Below are 25296 nucleotides of genomic sequence, written 5' to 3'. Positions count from 1 at the left end.
GTAGCAGGCTCATGCATAGCTTTCAAACAATGGTAATTTCTTAAACATAAGGGCTGCATCTAGACTGGCATGATTTTGCAGAAATACTTTCAATTGAGTCTTTACTTCCTGCTGTCTTTAACTCCCTGTCTTGTTTTATTAGGCACCGAGTTATCCCCTCGGTTCAGGGGTGCTCGACCACCCGCATCCTCCACCAAGTTGTCAGGGGGTACACCCCTAACGGGTTGCAGCCCCCTTCTACGGGCCCATGTCTTGGTCCGGACCCTTCTCTCAGGGCATTTACAGTACCCAAAGTCCCCAAAAGTCTCGGCCCCTCTCTCAGGGCAAATACGGTATTCCCAGAATTAACAAGTCCAGGCCCCTCTATCAGGGCATATATGGTACCTGCGGCCTAGCTCTGGAAAAAGCCTCTCCCAGCCAGTGCGTTTGCCCTGGTTGCAGAAAGGGGTGGTAGGGGGACCCGGGTCCTCCCTCTCCACTGGGTCCCAGCCCAGGGCCCTGTAGGCAGGGGTTCTTACTCCTGCCTGCTCGGTGGGGAATCCAGCCGATACACAAGTCCTTGCCCTGGGCTGCTTCCTACCACTCTGGCTCAGGCGTCAGCTGCCGCAGGAACACCGGGGCTGCAGCCTGGACCCTCCTACTCTCAGGCTGCCTCCTCCCTTGCCGTGCTCCCTCAGCCTTTATATACTGGCTCTGCTGGGAGCATGCCCAGCAGGGCTGTAAGGGCGGGGCCCTCTCAGCCAGCTGGGCCTGGGCTACTCCCAGCCGTGCAGGGCCTGCTCCCCCGTCACACCCTCCCACTAGACAGCTAATTTCAGAGCCCAGCATTGACTCTGCACCGCATGAAGAGAAAGTCAAAGCCCCTATGAACATCTTTGGAACATCCGTACAGTTGACTACTTCACTTTGATATCTCAAGTGGCTTGCAGTTTGTGTTTGGAAGCACCAGTTTTGCCTCAGTTCAAGTCTAGTCTTGCAGTCTCCCATTCTGAAGTCAGCCTTCCTGTGGCCTGTGAGCCCTCATGTCACTTGTACACTGGAGAAGGTTCTTGCTGAAAGCCTGAGCTCACTGTCTCCAGGAGGAAGCTGGAGGTACATTCTTCTAAGAAACAGGCCCAGGCCTCTGCCATTGGCTTCTTACAGACACAGACTTAAGCAGCACCTTGGTTGTATTTCAGGTTATAGTTTGAATTTAGACACGGATCTCAGCAGAACATCAGAAGATCCTACACCAGCCCAGAGATAGCTTCAAGATCCACTGTAACCAAGACTAACCTGAGTTACATTTCCTCCCCTCCTTCCACATGCCCCGATGGAGAAGGGGGGGATGTGCATGGTAGCAACAATAAATTGCAGCAGCCATTGGGCTAAATGATTTCTTAAATAACAGGCCTGATTGAAAACCGCAGACCGTAAAGAAAACTAAGTGCATACTCTCTCGCTCTCTTGTGAAAGACACTGATATCAAGGTGACAAATGCCCTCCATTTCATTACAGCTAAAAGATCTGCATTAGTCCCAACAGTAACCAATGGTATTGTTTGCTATGCCATCTAGATCTTGCTCTTCCTTCAGAAGAGCACAAAGGTGTCTATAAATAAATCATTCCTTTTTTTATTGTACAATTTTTATTGTATAAAATTTCATGACTAGATCAAATAATTTTATTGAAGCATTATTTCAATACTTAAATGGTCAACTGAATGTTTAGTTTATTTCCTGTAATTCACAAGTAAGCATGCACTAAATAATAATAATAAGAAAAACAAAATCTACAATTGAGGATAGCGATTCACATTCCATTTCCAAAAACAGAACTTGAAATTCCAAAGCACGAGAAGTTTCTAGCACTAGTACAGAAAGCTCTTACTATAAACACAAGAAAATACATTGTACTGAGAATTAAAATGGTGTTTCTTCTGCACCATGAATATTTTTACACAGATGGGCTCCCCAAAAGTAGAATTCTGGACAATTCAATTCTTACGTTCCTTACCAATGGGGATTCCTCTCCCCTATATACATGCACCCACGAATGTCCTGTGCATGTCAGGAAATTCGATTAGATTCTAAGTTCATTTTAAACATTCAGAGGCAGTAAGTCAACTTATTCTCTTGTTTAAGTCACTAAAGTCAAGGGAGTCAAAATGAATAGGGTCCAGATGATTAGATTTTTCAGGTCTGCTGCATCTTTTTACGAATCTTTTCCAGTTCTGCCTCTCGTTCTCTCAAAAGCCGTTTCAGTCGTTTTATTTTTTCATCCCTGATTGTTTCATCCAAGTCCAGTGGAGTCAAAGGAAAAGTATCTTCTCTAAAAGAACTTTCACTAGTCGAACCATCTCCTTCAGAAGAATCTAAAGCTACACAGCATGTGTCCTGAACTTGGTTATCTTGAACACATGGGTCTTGCTCAGAGTTCCTCCCAAGAGAAGATCTGGTAGAGGATGTGGAATTTTTCTGCTGTGATAAGATTGGTGTGGGTGAAATACTTTCATTAAGTATTACAGGACTAGTGCTATTGTTTTCCACGCTTGGATTGATGGATGATTTGACTGCCATTTTCTTTCTCTTTCCATTTTCTGGCACTGGTGACAGTTTTGTTTTTCTTTTTTTAGTCAAATCCTGTTCCAGGTCCACAATTATCTGTATATCAAGAAAAACAAAAAACAATATTTACATTAAATTGCACATCATTCTAGTGTTTTATAACCAAGGTATATTAAACACATACTGGAACTTGTTATAGTTATGTGAGATAAGTGTGCTGATAAGTAGACTTTAAAGTTAAGCAAATAAAGTATGTAAACCTACAGAATCCTATTTCTGTCCCACATCAACACCAACAGAACAAAAAACCAAGAGATGATCCTTCCTCCCCACATTGCACACCGCCAATTGTGAAAACTGACAAGTGATGTAACTGAGCTACACCACCGTTGTTGACTGACTGATTGCATGTTACTTGCAGCAGCAAAAAGGAACCAGGTGTCTTTACATCCTTGCCATAAACGGTTCCTTCCTACTCTATCAACACAGAGAGGATTTGTGTACACTTAACATGCTGGAATGGAACTGCACTTCAGTGTAGACACTACCTGCACTGTCAGGAGAATTTCCCCACTGATCTAAGTAATCTGCCTCCCTGAGAGCTCATAGCTAGGTTGTCAGAAAAATTCTTCCACTACCTTGGTGCTGTCTACATGGGTACTTAGGTTGCCTTAACTATGCTACTCAGGGCTATGAATTTACATCCCTAACCAATGCAGCTAATCTAACCTAATTTTCAAGTGTACATGAGGGATAGGTCATTAGTTTTTACATTTCCTCAACCAAAGTGACCAGAAACAGGACAAACGATGCATACACCGGTAGCCACTGCATTTGAAATAATTTTTAGAACTACATTAATTTGAAATACATAAAATATTGAAGACAACTGTATAGCATGCTGCTTTCCTCTTTGCTTCTATTTTATTTCAATTTAAATGTTACCCCGGGTGTCATTCACTGCTCATCATTCAGTATTTGTACCTGTGATGCGGCGGTTGCTATGCACTGGAATAAAAGGGATTAAAAACAGCCCTGGGAAATGGCTGTTTTAGGAGCCAATCAGGACAAGGCTTCAGGCAACCAATCAGGGCAAGGTTTAAGGCAGCCAATCAGGGCCCAGCTGGCTGTATAAAACAAGCCAAAAGAGAGAGTTCAGGACTAAGCTGCCTAACAGAGACTAGTACCATGGACAGAGCAGTGATGGGCGAAGCTAGGGACCTGGCAAAGCTCCGGCTTGATTAACTGGGGGGGCTCATGTCCTAAGGGACCCGAGGGTACTAGGCTGCAGAAGGTCAGCCAGGGGAAAAAAAGAGGCAGCTGTCGTCCCCCTCCCCTTCCGCACCCCCCCCCCACCAGCAATGAGCATGGCCAGTAACAGCTGGCAGTTGGCCAAGGTGCTAGACAAATGACAGCAGTTTTGCTGCTGAGGTGGGTGGTGGGATATGGGATAATCATTCCCCAAAGGGGAGGAACCCAGAGAGTGGCCACCGCCAGAGAGCAGTACCAGGGGCTGGGATGTCATGGTGTGGGGGGGGGAGGGAACACAGGGAGAGGTTCTGACACAGAGGAGCTGGGAAGGGTAGGTAACTGTGAGCAAGACACCACCAGAGCAGGATGTCCTGGAGCTGGCCAAAGCTAACTGCCTGGGAGACCAGCAGGAGGCGCCACTGTGGTGAGTCCAACCTGTTGCAATACCTGGATAGAGCAGGGGGCCTGTGAAATGGATGTTTTGTAGCTGTGCCACTGAAGACTATATTATAAGGCAGACACACACGGGGACAGAGTTCAGGTGTCATGGGTAAACTCTGCTTTGGTGTCTCCTGGATTGCACGTGCTTCACTGTGATACTTGGATACATTTTTACTGTGATTTCCTATCTTTTGTCAAACGAAAACCCTCCCCAACCTTCTGCTTCCACTGGAGTCAGTGGCCCTCAATGCCCATCTTAAAATTATCTATGGAACTACATCAAATGAGTGTGAATAAGCCTGATGGACATTTAACAACTGGGATAAAGCTTTCAGCACTAATGAAAGAAGCAACCAATTCAGGAAGAATATATTATTAGATCAGCCGGGTGACCTATTTCCTGTTAAATCATGTTATAAATGTACAGGCCAAGGTCTCAGCAACTCAAATAAATTATCTCTCTCTCACACACACACACACGGCTTCTTCCAAGGCAAGACATCTAATAGGATGGATGGATTGGATGTGCTTGGAGCTACCCACTCTACCTCATTAAAAGAGAATTATTGGATATCACAAAGATGCCAACCTGCACTGACACAAGTATCAGAGGAGTAGCCATGTTAGTCTATATCTGCAAAAACAACAAAGGAGTCTTGAGGCACCTTAAGGACTAACAGATCTGGGCGTAAGTTTTCATCTTTTCCCACGTGTGGAAGCAGGCTCTTTGCTGGCCTGGCCTCTCGCACGTATTGCCATCCAAGCAAAAGGTCAACTTCCCCTTGATGAAAACCCTTACACTATGTAACTTAAAGGTCAGCAACGAACAGGAACCAAAACCAGACCTGAAAAGTTCATGTAAAGTTCGTGCTGGTTTTGCTGACTGTGCCATGCATGATAAGGCAGAAAAGGAAAAACAGGAAACCATCTCACCCCCTTACTCGTGTCACTTAACAGACAGGGTCTGCTAGCCTATCACAAAAGCGCGCAAAAGCTTTCTCTATAAAACAGCTTCCTGTATCAAATGGAGGAATCCCGAATAAACATTGAATGGCAGAATATGAGCCGGGTCCGAGGACTGATCACCCGAGGGCCACCTCCCGCTCACCGAACCAAACGAGTTCCTGTAGAGCGTAACGTATACCAAACATAATGAATACCAAATATGTTGTTATTGTTGTAGTTTGTGTGTCTGTTAAATGTAAGTATTGTTATCTGAAATTGTTTAGAGGTATTGTTAAGTAGTAGTGTTAAAAGTTTTAGATAAATGATTAGTCTTATAAGTAAGACTGATGTAAATGTAACTGTTAATAATCCCTAGTCCCTTGTTATCAACTATTGGGATTTAGAGAAACCTCAAAGAATTTTCTTTACTGTATTGCATTTTGCTTATTGGTCATTCTAATAATTATTTGGTGCCTACGTATGTAAGAAATTGATAAAATAATAATTTATACGTAGAAGCCCTTTAATAAAAGATATTTAGTAATAGTTTGCCTGTTTCTGCGCCTCCCTGGGACTAGCCACATTTCCGAACCTTTTACTTTAAACCACACCACGAAAGCTTATGCCCAAATAAATCTGTTAGTCTTTAAGGTGCTTCAGGACTCCTGAATAGCTTTGCTCTGTAACTTTAAAGATGTTTAATTAAAAAAAAAAAAAAGGAATCAGGGAGGCTTCTTGAACCTCTTTTCCCCCTTCCTTCTCTATGGGCCTTTCCCACATTGCAATCTTGTGTTTCCCACTGCAAAACAAAAAGGGGAGAATCAGCCCCGGGGGGCTGCCCTCCTAACCTGCCTAGGGTCCTTAATTATCTTGGCCGGTTCTGAGCCTAGAGCTTCCCATTCAATGGAGAAGAATGCTCCTGTAGCCGCAACTGCTTTGTTTAAACCTAAGGGCTGATGAATGAGTCTGTCTCTTTCACACACACATGCTTTATTTTATATAAAATTTGCAAGCTTGCAAAATAAGTAGATTGCAGCCTGTGTTAGTAATTATATAACTACATTAAGACACTCTGGATGATTACTTAAAATTAGGATGCACTGACATCTGGTATTATTAGTATTATAACATGAAAAAGCTTTTGATTGGGTAGAGTGGAAATATTTGGTGTCAGACTTTAAACAATGGAGTTGGATATGGGCTTCTTAGATGGATAAAGAACTTCTAATGAATCTTCATTTGTTGGAGAATTATCAAAATTACTGTACCACTGGTCATTATTTCTGAGAAGAAATAAAAGTGCCAGAAGAACAAGGAAAAGCCAACAAAGCACTAGCCTGTAAAAGGCAAATTACTATGCTCTAGCAACTACTACTCCATAGATCTAATTCCTGTCCTTAATAAAATAATGGCACTAATACTGAAGAGGGGGGTTAATGAAAGGTGACAGAAGCAAGAACAAGGAGAATAGGTTTACAAAGATCAGATCTTTCCAGACAAACCTTATTGCTTTTGTCCTTGTGTTTTAACTAGATGTACAAAGTAAGTGAATGAAGGGACGCATCAAAGAGCAGTGTTGGCTTATCAACACGTATACATTGCTGTTGCACGTCAGGGGTTGACAAACTTCCATTCCCAGCTCATCAGGTAAGCTGCTGGCACACTGGGACACTTTGTATACCCGGAGTGCCCGCAAGCACAGAGCGCCTCAGCTCCCAGTGGTTTGCCGTTCTCAGCCAATAGGAGTGGCAGGAAGTGGTAACCAGCATGTCCTTCGGCCCACAGTGCTTCCCGCAGCTCCCACTGGCTGGGAAGGGCAAATCACCGCTACTGGGAGTTGAGGTTTTCTGGTATGCAATCTGGTTTGGCGTGCGGAGCTTGGAGGGAGATTCTTCTCCAGGAGACACCACATCCTTTGCATAGATTTTTGTATATGAATCTTCCCCAAACTCCGCCCCCTACATCCCCCCCAATAGATTCACATTGGCTGAGATTATGAAAACGGAGTGAATCCTTCAAACTCTCAGGGCTGATCAGCCACCACTTCAGAGACTTGTTCTACCTGAAGAAGTACCAACAACCTGCCCTCTAGATTTCCCCCAGTGCCAGGAAAGATAAGAAAAACTGCTGTAAGTTTCTGAAGTGGTGTTGGTCCTACAGGACCATCTGCTGGAAAGATGGCAGAGGCTCTATGAGGCCAGTGCTGAGGCTCATCAAACACTAGGTTGCTCCACTGAAAGTACCAGGAGAAATTCCCAGGCCGAAAACAATTTCCAAGGTGAGACAATAGGCTGCATGTTTGCCTATAAATACTTCATTCTCTCCATGGATAAAGGAGACATTCTTGCTCCTATATTTGGCCGCTGGGATGTTTCAGAGCTGTAACACTCACTTGGCTTTGGCACGGAGCTGTTGTGGCCAGGGGACAAGTGCACTGCTCCAGCCATTGCAGGACCAGCAGAGTGCTGCCATAGCTGGGGAAGAGAGATGCTCCTCTGGCCCCAGCACCAGGACAGAATTAAGAAAGGGGGACCCCGTTAGTCTGGGGCCCTGGGCTGCAGTCTATAAAGCCCCTGTGTTCAGGGCCAGCCCTGAGGATGTAAGGGGGGGAGGAAGGGAGGCAATACAGCTCTGCATGCTGCCATTCCTCCCCCCACCTAGCTGGAGCTGCATCACCATCACTGTGAGTGCCAGGAAGCTGTGTTCCTGTACTGCCCTTCCCTGGAGGCTACACCCACGCAGCTCCCATTGGCCAAGAATCATAGCCAATGGGAGCGGTAGGGGGCAATGCCTGCAGGTGAGCACAGGGCAGTGTGTGGCCAACTGTTCACCCCCCTCCAGACTCCTCACACCAAGCCAGAGCCCCAGTCCTGAGCTCCCTCTTGTACCCCAACTTCCACCAAGATCCTGCACCTTCACCCAAACCGCTTACCCTTAGCCTGCTCCCACACTCCAAACCCCGTGGCCCCAGCCTACAGCCGCCTCCTGCACACCTCATTCACAGTTCCACCCTAGAGCCCGCACCCCCAGCCATTGCCCTCATCCCCTTCAACCCTGAGCCCCCACCCTCGCCAGAGACTGTCCATGTGCAGAATGAATTTTGTTATGTGCACCAATATGGAAGTGATGTGTCGCACATCATCTCCATATCGGTACACAAAACAAAGTTTATTCCCCACATGGACATAAAAAATTAGAGGGAATACTGGTCAAGTGTTTTTAGTGAATTGAGTTCCATCTGCACGACAGATGACTGGCAACTAACACTACCTGCACTTGTGGCTGCTAGTCTGGAAATAGTGTTGAACAGCTCTGCATTCTATTTCCTCTGCCCTATCTTTCACATGAATGCCACTTGTGTTGAACTTTAGTTTAATAAGCAGTAAAATCTACTTTTAAAAAATGTAAGCATAGGCCCCTGTAGGGCACACGTCAAAATATATAAACATTGAGATACCTTTTCTTCGCCATGGTTCTGCTTCCTACTTGTTACCACCATTTCTTGTGGTGGTGCACTGCAAGAATCAGTATTCTTTAAGTTATTACTGGAGCATACACTTGATTCTGATCCTGCGGGAGGAGTCCCTAAGAGAATTCTCTTAAGGTATACTCTCTCCTCATTAATGAGACCAAATTTCTGTCTCAATTCAAGGTATTGCTTCCCATTTTTGATTTCAGCAGCCTTTTCTGATGAGCACACCACCTCATTTTGTATCTGAAATCATAAGAATACAATATATAAACAATGATATAGCCATTCACTAATATACCTGTGATAAATAAAACACTTTCTGTTAAAAAGTATTCATTAAGCATTAAACATCAGCTTACTTGGGGAAATTACAATACTATAATATGATCATTGTCTTTTCATCCCCATATATTTATTTTAAAACAGCATACAAATTAACGTTATTAAGTCCTGCTGGTATAATACTATGGGAGGCAAAGAAGCCACCCACCCTAAAATTCTAGAATTATCAAGAAACAGATAACTGAATAGGAAATATTCATTACAATGACATCATCCTAAATCACAGTGTGTTTGCAGTTGCCCACATTTCAAATCTGCCAATAATTCTAGGATTTTGATTGTATATGTTGTCCCCGCTATACGTTGCCCCGCTATATGTCGGTTCCGCACTAACACTGTTGACACTTCTAGGATCTGTTGCATTATAAGTCCTCCCATTCCCTGCTCTTATGTCGCGCGAAAAAAGAGACAATTCTCCCAATCAGCCGTAGGGAAAAAACCCGTTTTATGTCGTTTCGCTATGCATCCATGTTTTTTGGAATGTATCTTGGACATTTAGCGGGGACACCCTGAAACAGGTCCCTTGTGCATACTGTTGTTGTAACCCGATGCCAACCTTTCAACGTCAGAGCATGTCACATAAATACCTACGAGTGTGCACATTTGTGTACCATGTGAGAAGAGAGAGGAAGAGAAGGAGCAACTCTGGTCTCTACAGAGGTGGCAGGTATTGAGAAAGCTCTGGCATAAGTTACCACAAAGCAGATGACAAATAAATTCATACTTCAGTCTCGTTTTGGGTGGTGAGACAAATAATGAACTAAAAATGAAAAGGTATTTTTAATTATTTTTTTTTATCTAAAGGTTCTCAGCCTTAGTATGCATTCCCCCCCGCCCTCAAATGACTTGCGATTCACTGTATTCCCCAATCCTTTGTGGGTACAGAGTCGGGATGTTAAAATGTGATTATTTTTGCATACAAATTCAGAGGTTACATAGTTACACATGGGGAGGGGAAGGGGAGGTTGTTCCCGCCAGCTCCCCACCCCAGTGTTGCTGGTTCTGATATAGAGGCAACAGCACAGCAAGGCTGGGAGGGGAAAAGGGACAGGCGGCTCCCTGCACATATTGGGAACCTGTGTAGCCGTGAAGCGTACACTTTCACATCCCTAGTACAGAGGATTGTGGGGTTTGGGTCATGATACTATTTTTTGGCTATTATGTGTCTCGGCTTGACAAAGCCCTGGCTGGGTTGATTGAGTTGGGATTGGTCCTGCCTAGAGCAGGGGGCTGGACTTGACAACCTCCTGAGGTCTCTTCCATCTCTATGATTCTAAGTGGGTTACGGTTTTAAAAAAAAGTGTCTAGTGTAGGCTGTCTCCCTCTCAGCCCCACCCCAACACATAATCCAGAGTGGACCTCTCCCTCTCACAGCAGTACAATTACGTGCCTGCATTGAGAAAGGGCTGGTGACTGTCATTTTTCTCTCCCCAACCAGGCACAGCATGTGGCGGACCAAGCACCTCCTCTCTTCCCACAATTCTTTCTTGCCAAACGCCACAACTTTTGCCTCCAGTTCTCCCTGCTAGCTAAGCCTGGAACTGCTCCATAGTGCTGATCAGAACTCTTATCTTTACTCAATAACTAGTCAAAAGCCCTATGAGGGAGGTAAATGCTGAGGGCTGCAACTCTCCCAGGCCTGGGAATAGGCCTGACTTCCTATGAGTCACAATCTAGACTAGAAGTCAATAGTTAAGAACAAAGAACAGGGCTATACTACCCAGCTGCCTGTCCCAAAGGGAACAGATATGGCATGTATCATGTTGGCTTGCTTTCTCCTAGTCCTCTGTTGCTATGCTTTTGAATGAGGCAGTTAGTGAGACTGTGGTGACATAAAGAACCAATTATAGAATCATAGAACACTAGAACTGGAAGGGACCTCGAGAGGTCAGAGTCCAGACCTCTGCCCTCACAGCAGGACCAAGCACTGTCTAGATCAGTAGTTCCCAAACTTTTCGGCATCACGCCCCCTTTTTGATTTTTGAGAAACCCTCACGCCACTCCCTCCCCCCAAAATAGCACCAAAACATGGGGGGAGAGGGAAGGAGATTAATGGAGGGGGGGCTGGGTTGCCTCACGTCCCCCCGGAATTTCTTCATGCCCCCCAGTTTGGGAACCCATGGTCTAGATCATTCCTGATCAATGTCTATCCAACCTGCTCTTAATGTGATGGAGATTCCACAACCTCCCTAGGCAATTTATTCCAGTGTTTAACTACTCTGAAAAGAAGTTTTTCCTTATGTCCAACCTAAACCTCCCTTGCTGCACTGTAAGCCCATTGCTTCTTGTCCTATTATCAGAGGCCAAGGGAGCAATTTTTCTCTCCTCCTTGTAACACCCTTTTAGATACTTGAAAGCCGCTATCATACAGCATATATGACTTTAGCATGGTAACATGCTGCAGGATGATTACAACTCTGCACCATCCTGTTCTCTACTCTTCTGTCATTGCTTCAAAACCCCGCCATTCGCCTATCAATAGCTTGATGCTATGTGGGAAGACATCCTCCACCAAAGCATATAGGGAGAAGTGTAATTTCACCACGTCTACAGAATCAAAAAGTTCTTCTACACTTTCATTTTCTACCCTCATGGATTGATTCCAGGAAAAACATTACCAACTCATACCATGTAAATGTTGAGAACACGCTCCACTTGCAGAAGCTTAAGGTGAAGCTTGCTACTGCAAACCAGAAAACGAAGCGGAGGTGGGTTGCCTAGGAGCAGACGTTGCACCCTGAATGCAATGAAAACGTGTACAAACCTCACCCCAACCTACCCCCAGGGAGAGGGGATGATTTTAGCAAGACACAAGGCCAAGCTCGGATGAGGGCCTGATGAGGCAAACAGGGCTGCAGCCTTTGACCTCAGATGTAGGTCCCACTCATAGTTCAAGCTCACTCCCCACCAGGAAGGAAACTGCAGAGAAGAACTCGATAATTTGCAGCTCCTGTGAACAACAGGGGTATATGAAGAAAGAACATGAAGGAAAATACATAGCGGGTGGGGTAGCAGAAGAGGGAGTCTGTAGGACTTTCCCCAGTTGATGGTCCCAATAGGGGTCCAAGGGAAGGAGTTTGAGATAGCCTGTACCTAAGATTATAATAAATTTTATACAAAACCTACTGTTTGAGGTACCATTTAAAAAGTTATGATTTGCTGATCATTATTGTTCTGGTAAAATGTGTGGGATAACACTGTATGTAAAGATGTAAGATTCACTGCCTGATATTGACAAAAGGCCTGGGTACTGTGTTTTGGAGGGGAGTAACAAACAAGTTCTCCAGGGGCAGAAGGCTAGTCAGCACCTCAGCCAGGTGTCAGTGAAATGAGATGGGCCAACGTCAGGCACAAGAGAAGGTGTGGGGAAAAACAAACCTACATTCAGACAAATAAGCAGCTTACAGTTCTTGGACCCACAGACTTTCTATCTCCTGAACATCAGTGGGAGATTATTCTTTGCATGATAAATGGCTACAAGAAGGGGGCAGGTGCCCCGAATCATCTCTCCCTTGCTGTCTACCCACAGCATCATAAGCCCCGAAGAACAAAGGAAGGAGCACTGCACTGGGGAAGGAGGAAAGGAGAGATCCTGACTGTACTTAAGCTGTCCTATTGTAAATTGCCTGTGATACAAGTAATTTATTTTAATGTATCAGATAAAAGAGGCACTGTGAAACCTGTATTAGGTAACGTTCATGAATAAACTTATGCCTCACACTCCAGACTAGGAAGAGATACAGTGCTTTCAAGACCTGATGGAATACTATCACCGGTTCCTCTTCAACACTGTATCAATCACACCGATGTGCTAAAAGGCAAAGACCCTAATGACTGGTGAGTGAAAACCCTGAAGATGAGGACATCTGCCTGGCTTGGTCACGTCAACCCAGAGTTCACCCTAGAGTTAATCTCTAAGCAGGTACAGCACTCTCAGGGAGATCTCACATCTAGTCAGGAAGTTGTTTCCCAGGGAGAGGTTGAATTCAATTAAGAAGGAGGCTCTGCCTAGCAAATGGACTGTGTACTTCCTCAAACAGTATCTGCTGGTAGCCCTTTTCCCTGGTCACAGACCATGTGCCCTTGTCATGGCTAGCCACCATGAAAGACTCAACCTCAATTATTCACTGGTATCTAGCACTCCAGCTCTGTAGCTTCTGGGAGAAGCACCAACCAAGGAAGGAACATGCAAATGTGGATGTTTTCCCCCAGGAGGACAGGACTGGAAGGACACTTGCGCAAGAAACATTTCTGGACTGAAGAATGAGGGGTGGCATGTGACGGGACACACTCCCATCCCAATGATGGAAAGCAGAGCCAATTAGGTGCATCTACAGAACCTGCTCCACTAGGAAAATGGGAGCTTAAAAAAAGTGATGCTCGCTACTAGGGAAGGGAGCCAGTAATTGGTGTTGCCATGGACTAGAGGTATTTGGACTAGAAAAAGATCCTGGGAGTGAACGGAATTCCTGCCAGGAGTGCTGAGACTGCCCAGGAGTAAGGGGGATGGCTCCCAAAGGGCACCCGGGGCAAAAGACTACGGCAGAGCCCAGGCTCAGCCAATTACACCCTATAAACAAGTATTTCAAACTATTTTTGGTTTCAATTGTGTGTACGTTTTTATACCGAAGTCCTCACTTCTACTTATACATTGTGACATTTTAACCTCACTTTTTATCAAGCTACTAGGGGAAAAACTTAGGATGGAAGAATCCCAAGCACTGCTATAGGCTGGGTATCGACTGGCTAAGCAGCAGTTCTGCAGAAAAGGACCTGGGGATTGCAGTGGATCAGAAGCTGAATATGACTCAGCAGGGTGCCCTTGTAGCCAAGAAGACTAAGACATATTGGGGTGCAATAGTAGATCAAGGGAAGTGTTATTCCCCTTTATTCAGCACTAGAACCCCCACCAGAGAAAGGGTGTGGACACACTGGAGAAGGTCCAGTGGAGGGCAATGAAAATGATTAGGGGGCTCGAGCACATGACTTATGAGGAGAGACTGAGGGATTTGGGCTTGTTTAATCTGCAGAAGACTAGAGTGAAGGGGGATTTGAGAGCAGCCTTCATCTACCTGAAGGGGTTTTTCAAAGAGGATGGAGAGAGGCTGTTCTCAGTGGTGACAGATGACAGAACGAGGAGCTATGGTCTCAAGTTGCAGTGGGGGAGGACTATGTTGGATATTAGGAAAAACTATTTCCCTGGGAGGATGGTAAAGCACTAGAATGGGTTCTCAGGGAGGTGGTGGAGTCTCCATCCTTAGAGGTTTTTAAGGTCAGACTTGGCAAAGCCCTGGCAGGGATGATTTAGTTGGGACTGGTCCTGCTTTGAGCAGAGGATTGGTCTAGATGACTCCTAAGGTCTCTTTCAACCCTAATCTTCTATGATTCTATGAAGAAACTATGGAGGAAAGTCAATCATTCGCCTCTCTGCTTGTATCTTCCTGTTGGATATTGGAAAGAGATAAAATTTGTGGTTTCCTGACATCCACTTTTATACCTGCAAGCCTATTTCCAAGGCTTCAACAGGTTTGCACAAAGACCTTTCTACTGCAGTGTCTCTGTCTCTTTCAAAGGGAGCACAACACAATTTCAAATAAGCACCCCCCTATTTGCCGAATACCCAGGAGAGGCTGGGTCTGGCTGATAAGACTTACTCTTCCTTCCAAAAGGAGAGCTCCTCCTTGGTTCCATCTGAAAGGGAGCATAGCTTAGAAAGAGGGGTCTGGTTCAGCAGGAGTTTTTAGTTTGTTTTTACCAGATTAAAAATCACAGTCATTGCAAACATGGACATAAGCTTTCCCCTTCTTTCCTCTTCTCACCTTTGTTCATTTGCATAATTCAATCTTACTGATTAAAAATGTATTGCGTTTGGGGGGGCAGCATGCTTATTTAAAGAAAAAGGTATTTGAATGACACCGGCTTCTGACACACAGAATCAGGATGTAGAGATAATCTGGCATAGATAACTGTGGGCACATTTTGCTGTAGAGTTACCTTTTGTTCTTCACTGAAAGCACAGGGTTGTTTGGACTGAGGTTTAACAGCAGTTGATGCTTTGGGGAACTGACTCTTCTCTTTGCTGTTACAATGCATGTTTTCATCTGTCACCATCTTTTTAACCGGATTAATTTCACTTGAAATACCCCCTGTTGTGGACAAAGGCCTGCACTGGTTTGTATTAATAATATTTTGATTCACACTTGGTTTTGGAAGTAGAATGGGTGCAGGTTTTAAGTTCTTTCTTAAATCAGGCTGCGGAACAGGTTCTGTATTTATACTTGACGTTGGATCTTTCGGGGCAAGTGTAATCGCTTTATTTTTTGACAACACAAGATTTACCACTTTATTGGTTATCAGCTGAGAGGCATCCTTTTTAAAAGGAGCATCAGTACCTGGAGAGGCTTGCTGGTCAACTTGGGTTGACAGAATATCAGACCCTCTTTTAGTCAGCAAATACACTTTCCCATTGTACATCACCAGAGCATTATCTTTAATAGGAGTGATTTTGGTCTGGCTTCCACTAGGGCTGTTAGAACAGATTTGTAAAATATTTGCAGGATTTTTTTCTACGTTCTTCATATCTGCCAAGGTTTTCAAGATCTTTGAAGCCATGTTATTTGATGACTTTACGGGAACAAGGTAAGGTACTGATGCCTGGGCATTTTCTTGCACAACCCATTTCATTGGACACTGCCGGCCATCAGAAGTTACTATCGGTGGAACAGTTTGTGCAGTTGTCAGTATGAACGGTTCTGCTGCTTCTGTAACAGGTTTTGGACAAATGGCTTGCAAACGCTTGGGAATGACTGTTTTCACTGTATTTACTGGTGACACATAAATAACAGTTGGCATTTTTGTGGCTTCAGCTACTCCAGAGGCATTTGTAGCTGCAGCTGCTAGTATTTTCTGCTGTACTGTAGGTGGTAAAGAAGAAGCTGGGACAGATTTCACTTCTGCATGAGCTGGTATCTGTAGGTGATGCCCAGAAGGCAACACAGGAGACTTCACAGTCACTGGAAGACTTTTTGGGTTTACTAATACATATGCTGTGTTACTCTGGTTAGATGAAGTTGACACTGCAACATTTTGCAAAGACAATCTATCAACTGAAACAGAATTACTCTGAGTGTTAGAAACTGGTTTTGTAGTCAAGCTCTCTTTTTCAGGGATCACACTAACATTTTCCTGTTTATCCAATGTCCTTGTAAGAATGATCTTTCCAGGATTCGTGGGACTAAAAACAGGTATCTTGACAGATGAAGATGCGGTATTATTGGCAAGCTGTGTCTTAAAAGTAAAATGAACTGGACTTGATAGGTTTCCTTTAGCAGTATCAGGCGTTACTGATGACTGAACGAGTGGCATAAAATTTCCAGAAGAATTAGAGATTGGAAGCAACTTCAGAAGGTTTTTTCCATCCGGCCCAGTCGTCTGAACTACTTGGTACATACAGCCTGCAATGCTTAAAAAACAAAAGAAGAGGAAGAAGAAAAAGTGTAAGTGACCAGAACATGGATATTTTGATTAATTTGCACAAATTATTGTAAACTATACACTACAGTCGTATATTAGAAGTTGGCTAACTACAAAAAAAAAACAGATAATTTTCAGTAATTTCAATGGTAAAATGTATGTTTCCTTATTGATACACATCACTGGGTCAGCTGTTTCAAACACTTCGTTGCATCTGACGAAGTGGGTCTTTGCCCACGAAAGCTTATGCTCCTACACTTCAGTTAGTCTATAAGGTGCCACAGGACTCCTCGTCGCTTTTGCAGATTCAGACTAACACGGCTACCCCTCTGATACTTGTTTCAAACACTGTCACTTTGTACTCATACCTAATTAATAAATACTAGAGTAGCAGGGCATTCTTCTCAGCTAAAAATAAAATGTCCCCAAATTCCTTCCTCCTGTGCCTATAAGGCCTTTCTTCCTGAGGTATAATCTTTCACTATCCCCAGATTCTTGGGAGAAACCAACTTTCTTGCTTTCCCACCATTCTACACTCCTACTCCATATTCCCACCCACCAGACACTGGAGCACTGTGAGGAAAAGGCATGATGCTGAATGTAAAGAGAACATTTTCTGTGATTTATATCTCCTGGACTCTGGAGAGAAAAGCAGCGAGAAGCATGCAGGGAAAGAAGTAAACGCTGGATCCCTCTCCGCATGTGTGTCCCTAAATGGAGAAAGCTACAAAGATAGACAGACTTGTCTACTTGATAACTTATTCTCTCACTCAGCCACATCTACCAGTTCTCACTAGAAGTTCACTTTCTCCAGAACACCTGACTGATCATAATAATGACCACATATAGATAGAGGTCTATCAAATTTGCAGCCATGAAAATCATGTCATGGACCATACAATCTGGTCTCCAGCCATGCAGTTGTGAAGGCAAAGCAGAAAACAGCAGTTGCTGGATGGACACACAGCTCTGAAGGCAGCTCCACCAGCAACAGCAGAGCAGAAGTAAGGACAGCATGGTGTTGTACCCTTACTTCTCCACTGCTGCTGACAGTGGTTCTGCCTTCAGAGAGCTAGGTGCCTGGCCAGCAACTGCTGCTTTCTGGTCACTCAGCTCTGAAGGTACTGCACAAGGAAGGAAACCATTACTACAACTCTCTCTACAACATACTTGCAACCCTCTTTTGGGTTGGGACCCGATTTTAAAACACTATGGATAAATCACACATTTGTCATAGGTTGGTCACAGTATAAATAGCACATTTTGTGGCTGTGTAACATCTACAAAATTTGCTATTTATGCTGTGACCAATCCATGAAAAATGTGACTTTTTCACAGTTTATGTAAACTCCTACGTGCATGTAGTCTGATCCACTTGGGCTGAGACTTATGGACCCTAGTCTCATGCCCTCAGATAGCACAAAAAGGATGGAGGAACTTATCTATAAAATTATGTAGCTGCTGAGAGGATCTTAAATTATTTAAAAGCCTGACCTACTTGGATGTAAATGAGACTCGAGGAAAGATAAAGGCAGACTAATTGCCTAATGGAAATAGAATCAGAGCTATTTTAGATAAATATTTAGAGTGAGGATTCAGAAGCCCCTTTACCTTATGGAACATGGAGTAGGAAGGGTCGGTCCACAGGCCAACCTCTCAAATAACTTTCTGGGTTCGTGATTAATTCCACATTCAGAGAGATGACACAGAAAATTATCTGATAAAGGTACAGAGGCCCCATGATCATTGTGAGAACAATATTCAAATCCAATGTTAAAAGGGACTCAAACAAGAGGGAATAGATGGAGCAAGTGTTTCTGTAAGTTGGTTACTGGAGGGTGAATGTAGACCATCAGCTTACTGAAAACAAAGATGGCGGTCACATTGAACCTGACTGATCTCAATGAGTTTTGATTATTTCAATTGTCACTGATAGTCCAAGATTAAAATGGTGGCGGAACATCTCAAAATATGGAAAATCAATCCCACTTCAAACAGGTTCTCTTGGTTGAAGACTTCCTGCTTTCCAAAAGGATTTTTTTGGATCTTAGCAGGACGTTCAGTCTACTGCTCCTAGCACCACAGAAACCAAGACGTCAGCTTGAGAAACTAGGGTTAGGTTGGAGAATCTCTGACCTCAACTTGAGAAATTCTATTAACTGGGAAGCAGGTTTCAATGGTTCTGATATCAGTTCTGAAAGTTCTGAGAGTCAGAGCTGCCAAGAAATTCAGGTTGGGGCTGTCAACAGTATCTTGGTTCTGTTCCAATGAACGTTGTGCTTCAACAGCATCATGGGGCATGCACAGAATTACTACTGACCCCAATGCAGATGAAAAGCCTCCATCAGTAACACTGGGTCCAGCTTCCTCTTAAGAACTTCTGGAAATATGTAGTGTTCTGTCTCTTGTGAGTGAGCAAGTTAGCTGGACCTTCCAGCCCATGTGGGAAATAACCGATCTTTGAGGGATCATTCATGCTTCCAATTGTAGAATCTGCTCAAGAAGCTGGCTAATAAATTGTCCTTTCCCAGCAAAAACAGCGCCACTGGGGTGATTCAACAGTGGATGCTTCACTCCCAGAGTAGGACAACTTCCTGCCACAGCTAGAAAGGTCAGGCTTCTCAATGGATCATCGCTATGGTATCGGCTGGATGGTTTTCACTTGTAGAGCTTTCCTCGCTCTGCAACCTAGAATGTTAAGCTCTCAGCTCCAACACTTTGGTCCTGCCTTGAGGGCGGGAGGCTGGACTCGATGACCTCTCGAGGTCCCTTCCAGTCCTATTATTCTATGATTCTATGAAACCTCATTTCCAAACATATTTTATGTTCACTTTGCCAGTCTATGTTCAACTCCAGTACAGCAGATAAAAACCTCTGCAGTAGCTCCATTCAGATAATAAAGAAAATAACATTTCCCCCATTTTTCATTTTTAACATGACACATTTTTATCCTGACAACCTATATTTGCAGTATGGAAGTTGTGAATGGAAAATGGAGGTTTTATTAGTTTAATGGGATTCTGATGGGAGTTCTGGCACCTTAAGATATGGGTAAGTACTTCATCTAAGTGATTCTGCTTAAATGACCCCGATAAAACAGCTAATATGGACACTTAAATCACTGTCATCATGATTCAAAGTAAAACATCCCATTTAGATTTATGGGGCCACTTTACACCTCCCAAAACTATTATTCATGCAGACAGCAACTGATTCCTGGGTCACACACAAGTTTGTAACACATGGCTCATATTCTGAAGGGTTCTTCCATGAACACACGTTCAAGAACCTTTCCGTTTGTAGATGTAAAAAGCTCACATACTGCAGCCAGGTGCAGAATTTTCAGAAAATTCCCTAGCCATGGAACTGCTAAATGCCTGGGCTTTGTGCATCTCCTGTGGAGTCCAGATGCACCCCAACCTGCTCCCAAAGTGACTATTAATGAAAAAAGAAAAAGTGTGAGGATGAACTCTATGATAGTCATGCTCCTCCTTTCTCTCCCAAAGTGAGGTTTGTTTTTTTGGGGGAAAGGGTTGTTTTATTTTTAATCACCCCAAGGATAAGGAACAAAGGAAGATACAAATGACAGAGCAATTAAGATTAGTGAGTATGTTCTGGAGTCTGTATCTGCTGGTCAGAAAGAAGTGAAGAGTTGTTTGCACCATATCCTTAATTATAATTTTGGAACCCAATGTAAAAAGGCGGCAAAAGGCAAGCTTCACCAGCCGATACTGTTTTCTAGACAATGCCAAGCTTGTGCTATAGAGGTACACTTGTGCTATGGACAATTTGCTAAGGACTAACCGGGTGTAGTGAAAGCTGAACAATGGGGAACGAAAGGAATTTTCAGTCTGACAGTTTAAAAGTTTGCTTTTACTGACATCTGTTTAACACAAACATGTATTAAACAACTAAAAAAAAACTAGAGATGATCAATGAGTCATCTACCAACACTAGGAAAGACCTGGACTGACATTTCAAAGGCTTTTAAAAAATCAAATGCTTAAATTGAAAAAAACCCTCAACCTTTCTTTATATGTCATAAAGGGGGGGGAATCAAAGTGAATTAAAAGATATTTTCTTTACTTTGCAGGTCTCTTTCTGCTAGAGAATAAGATCTATGAATTATTTTGTATGAATTATTTAACCTTACTGTAAATAAATGGACTGATGAGTCACAAGTCAATCCAATCACACGTAAGTAAATGATATTTTTGTTTAAATGAAGTTTAATTCTCTTTTAGTAAAGAACTATGGATAAACTCCTATAATTCAAGCAGAGTTTAACAGCTCTGTCATTACTAAAGGAACAGGGAAGAGGACCTGCCTCTAGCTACTAATTTTAGTTTAATACTCCGTGGTGACAATGTTGACAAAGAAATCCTTAAAATGAGTTGAACAGTTTCAGATTGTTGCTAGGGTTCACTCCCTCCCCCCTCCCTTTAAAAAATAAAATTACATGTTTACAGAAACTTTCCCTAGTTCTTCAGTAACCCATATCCATTTCTCACTTCTATTTTATGGTAATTACAGATTGTCTATTTTCTGCTCTTGACTCAGTACTTCAGCTTGAATACAGTATAATCCAACCCCTTGAATTATACATGAAGGCAATGAGCTTCCAGCAAGAAAATTAGTGATAAAATGACAGGTTTCAGAGGAGTAGCCATGTTAGTCTGATTCAGTAAAAACAATGAGGAGTCCTTTGGCACCTTACAGACTAACAAATTTACAAATAAAGTGATAAGATGGTTGAAATCTTCTCTAGAAAGATCTGGCCAACTTCTTCATTATGAAATTTAGGAATATGTCCCAGATGTATGTGTCTCACCCCTTTCACCATGTATCACAGATAAAGGAATACTGACACATGGATGCTACCTTTACTGAAGAGCCAGGCCTTTTATTTTGTCTAGGTGTGACAATGCGCAAGACAATTTTTAAACTTCCTATTCAGACCTGGGAATGGTGGGCAGTCAGCAGAAAATGCTTGAGCAGGGTCAAATGTGACATGCAAAAGGAAAAAAATCTGGGTTTGAGATATTTTTAAATGTTGTGTTCTACAGTTGTTTTTAATATTGATATATCAGTGATATATCCCCATATCAAAATTAATATTTTTAAAAAACCACTCTGGTTCTTTCTTGCCTTAGAATAATTAGGAATGTCAAATCTCACACAGCAAGGTTGCACTGCATACTGTGAACTCTCTCAACCATTGTCTGAAGGAGAAGGATGTTGGACCCTCAAGAACCTGTACTCCAAAATGTTTATTCATTTATGTTAATAGATATTCCTCCAGTAGGTTACTTCCCTCCCCTACCTGCATTTGAACAAAAGTAACATTCCCCTCAATCTGAGTTTACCAGAATGGCATCTCCAGTATAGTCTTACCAACTCAGTCTTTGCAACCATTATGAAAGGCAAGCCATGAATTTCTAATGTGAACGACAAAGAACAAAATTATGATTCTCTTTCTCTCTGAAGAGGAAAAAATTCAAAACAAGCAAAAGACTTTTCAGTCCTGCATGATACCTCAATGAAGCGAGAAGGTACAATAACAGCTTCCCCTCTTTTCTTTTAGCTACCTTATAATAGTGTGCCTTTAACCTCAGTCATCAAATTGTTCATTTTGTGAATCTCACGTAAATAAACCCACTAGTGGACAGCTGATTCACTACAAATTTGGGAAGACACCATGATACAGGCTCCATTCTCTTCCGATGTTAACTCTGAAACCTCAAGCTGGAAATCTAAATGCATATTGTAAATTGGGAGCATGTGGACAGAGTAAAATAAAAAAACAAACTGCACAAGGAAATTAATTGCCTATTTTTGACAATCAAACCAATAACCTAAATAAAAAAAAATCAGAAATTGCAGCAGAGGCTACAAGAACAAGGGATCTTGCTCCAGAATTTAGGTCTAGCTTGCTTTAAAGGACTCAGGGCTTTGGCTTTAACCAGGTAGTTGTAGCAGAAGCATAACAAATCCTTTTGCTCTTCAGGATTGTAGGATGACAATGTCTTCCAATGATGGGTGCACAAGACTTGTAGAATTAGTTTTATGCTCATTGGTGACAAAGTTGATAAAGAAATCCTTAACATGGATTAGACTTAGGAGTTGTTCATTGCCAGAACAGAATGATTCTTAACTTCTGAACCACAGCTGCACCAATCACAGGAATCCCATGATGTTCTTCATGAAGCATTAGATGTTCGAGAGATTCAGAAATCAGAAAGCTCTATGAAGCCATTGCTGCAATTCCATGTCCATTTTTAGTCTACATACTATGCAGCAATCTAGTTTCTAAATTTCAGAGGGCCTGAAGAACTTCAGATTTCAGTCGTGATTAAGCCCAAATAGAGTCAAGGGATCATTCAGACTGTAAAGCTTTTTCTACAGACTCAAGATTCAATAAGTAAGCTCTGTTTTCACAGCTGGTTGCTCTTCTGAATGTTTGAAGCTCTGGCACTCGAGAAAGAATGTTCTTTTAGAATAGTCACAACTCAAAAGTGCATTCCAGCTTACCATGTTCTGAACTCATCTGTTTAATAGACTTCTCCTGCTCCATCGGAAACAATCTGTCTTGATTCACACAGTCAGAACCAGAGCAAGACAGCTCCTCTTTACTGTTTTCAGTGAAATTGTTGATACAATAGGGCCTAGTGTGTTCTCCATTTTTTTTGTGTATTTTAAACATCATTGAGTTTCCTCATTTGCCGCTTGGGAGAGAGGAAGACAGACAACAGAGCTGAAGGCCAGAACTGCAATTACAGGGACGCAGAACTGCAATTACAGGGACGTAGACCAGCGCATCTCTGATCTTTCTGTAACCTCTAGGGTTCGAAGCTGCATGCCACTCAGTGCAGCTCTCCTCTTCTCACTGAAGGAGGTGACCTAACATGGCTGAAACAATATACACTTCTCTAACAAGCGAGCTACCTAGAACACAAACTAAGGCTAATGGTTCCAGCTTAGTTATTAACAGTGATGAGCTATTTCTAATGACTGTTTAGATTAGAATTAATACATTGCACTGATTAGATTTGGCCTGCTCCCTTAAAAAGGTTAACCCTGCCTGCAAAGAGGGTACGGACATAAAAGTTAAAGTGGGAATGAGTAACTGCCCTTCTCTAGATTAAATATAATGCAAGACCACTCAACCTCAGAGCTGTGAAAAGAGGAAGTTTTGCTCTGACTCATGCTCCATGGAAGAAACATCTTTGCTCCATTGAGATTTATTGCACCTGTAGAGTCATTGCTCTACTGGCCAGTTCTGTTTGCATAAGAACAGACCCTTCTATACATTTTATTGGGAGAAACCACACAGTGATATAGACCTATGCATAAGAACAGACCCTTCTATACATTTTATTGGGAGAAACCACACAGTGATATAAACCTATTCTGGTAGTCTCTCTGCCATAAAATGAGCTTATTGCTATGTCCTTTACAATTCCTTTTCTATTGACCTGGTCATCCCTTCCATCCTGTAATGATCAGATAGTTTTCAACATTAAACACATGTAAGAGGTGTAGCATTTTTTTAAAGGGTGGTACTAATCACTGGATGTGTTCTACTTCTAAGATCTGGACTAAGCCACTCATGAGAGCCTTCCACTTTCCCCATGAAGATCACAATGTAGTAGGCTAACTCACTATTGCTCACTGTACAAACGTTTCCCTCACTCATGTGTTTACACATAGCTGTGGCACATCCTGCAGGACCCAGGGCTGCAAGTCACATCATCACTATCAGTAGCATTCGACATGCATCTGACCAAGCGGGTCTTTGCCCACGAAAGCTTATGCTCCAACACTTCGGTTAGTCTATAAGGTGCCACAGGACTCCTCGCTGCAGTAGCATTCAGTGTGAGGGACTCTTATCTGAATGGGCATCAGGTAACACGGCTTGGCCTCCTCAAATCTCCATTTTCACTCCTTGTTGCAGCCCTGGGACCACACGATGGCAGGACTCAAAGCTCTTCTGGACACCCAGGGTGGTGAGCTGTGCCAGGTACAGCCAGAACAGAGGCAGGGCTTCGGCTGTAAGGATGGCAGAGTCTCAAATAGAAGGGAGAAGGAGCCTAGCCTTGCCAAGGGGGAGGAGGGAGAGCATGTACTGCCCATAAGACTGACCTAGAGCAGGGAGCTACACATGGGTTCCCAAAATTAGGGATGTTTTCCTTTGCTGAAGAAATTCTTGCCATTGGAAAAAGCTGCCCAGTCAAAAGCCCAGTGACGCTTTACAGAGGAATAACGTGCTCTGGTGTGTGACCAGGTCGGGGTGAGCAGGGTGCGCGCGGGTCAGTGTCACTCGGCTGTGCCCCTCCAGCACTGGACAGAGCAGGGAGCGCAGGCTGCAGGCTCAGCCCCCCCCGCCCCGACTCCCTCCTGGGCCGGCTCCGCACCCGCGGGGACGCCAGAGCCCGCCCGGCTGCTGCCAGCGAGGCCCCGGGCGGGGAAGCGGCGCGGCGCCCAGGAGCCCCCGCGCGGCCTGCGAGCGGCCCGGCCGGGTACTCACCACTGCGCGCCGCTGCCGGGCCCGGCCTCGCAGCTCTGCGGCGCCCCCAGCGGCGGCCCGGACATGGCGCGCGGCGCTGGCCCGGGAGGCGCCCCCCCGCCCGCGGCGCCGCGGGGCTCTGTCCGGGGCCCTGCCCGCGCGCGGCGGCTCCGTGCTGGGCGGCGGCGCGCGCTGCCCGCGGACTCGCCTCACGCCCCCGCTCGCGGGGCAGCAGCCGGCCCGCGGGAGGCGGACACGTATTTCCGGCGGCGGGCGCCTCTCGCGAGCCTACTGGCCCGCTCCTTCGCGCCGAGCCAATC

At 44.0% G+C, this 25296-nt stretch overlaps 1 protein-coding gene across 1 annotated transcript; it reads right to left on the bottom strand.

Annotated features, from left to right (window-relative positions):
- Positions 1 to 1719: 1719 nt before the first annotated feature.
- On the bottom strand, positions 1720 to 25296 carry LRIF1 (ligand dependent nuclear receptor interacting factor 1). Its single transcript, XM_075909911.2, has 4 exons — positions 24998 to 25296; positions 14992 to 16459; positions 8641 to 8898; positions 1720 to 2642 (listed from the first exon to the last, which is right to left on the bottom strand). The coding sequence occupies exons 1-4, from the start codon at positions 25060 to 25062 to the stop codon at positions 2175 to 2177; spliced, it is 2259 nt and encodes a 752-aa protein (XP_075766026.2). The 5' UTR covers positions 25063 to 25296; the 3' UTR covers positions 1720 to 2174.

The sequence above is a fragment of the Pelodiscus sinensis genome, chromosome 27 (genome assembly GCF_052426305.1).
Source record: "Pelodiscus sinensis isolate ZL-2025 chromosome 27, ASM5242630v1, whole genome shotgun sequence".
Lineage (NCBI taxonomy): Eukaryota > Metazoa > Chordata > Testudines > Trionychidae > Pelodiscus > Pelodiscus sinensis.
The sequence above is the reverse complement of the archived record's forward strand: the minus strand, read 5'-3'. Positions and strand labels throughout refer to the sequence as shown.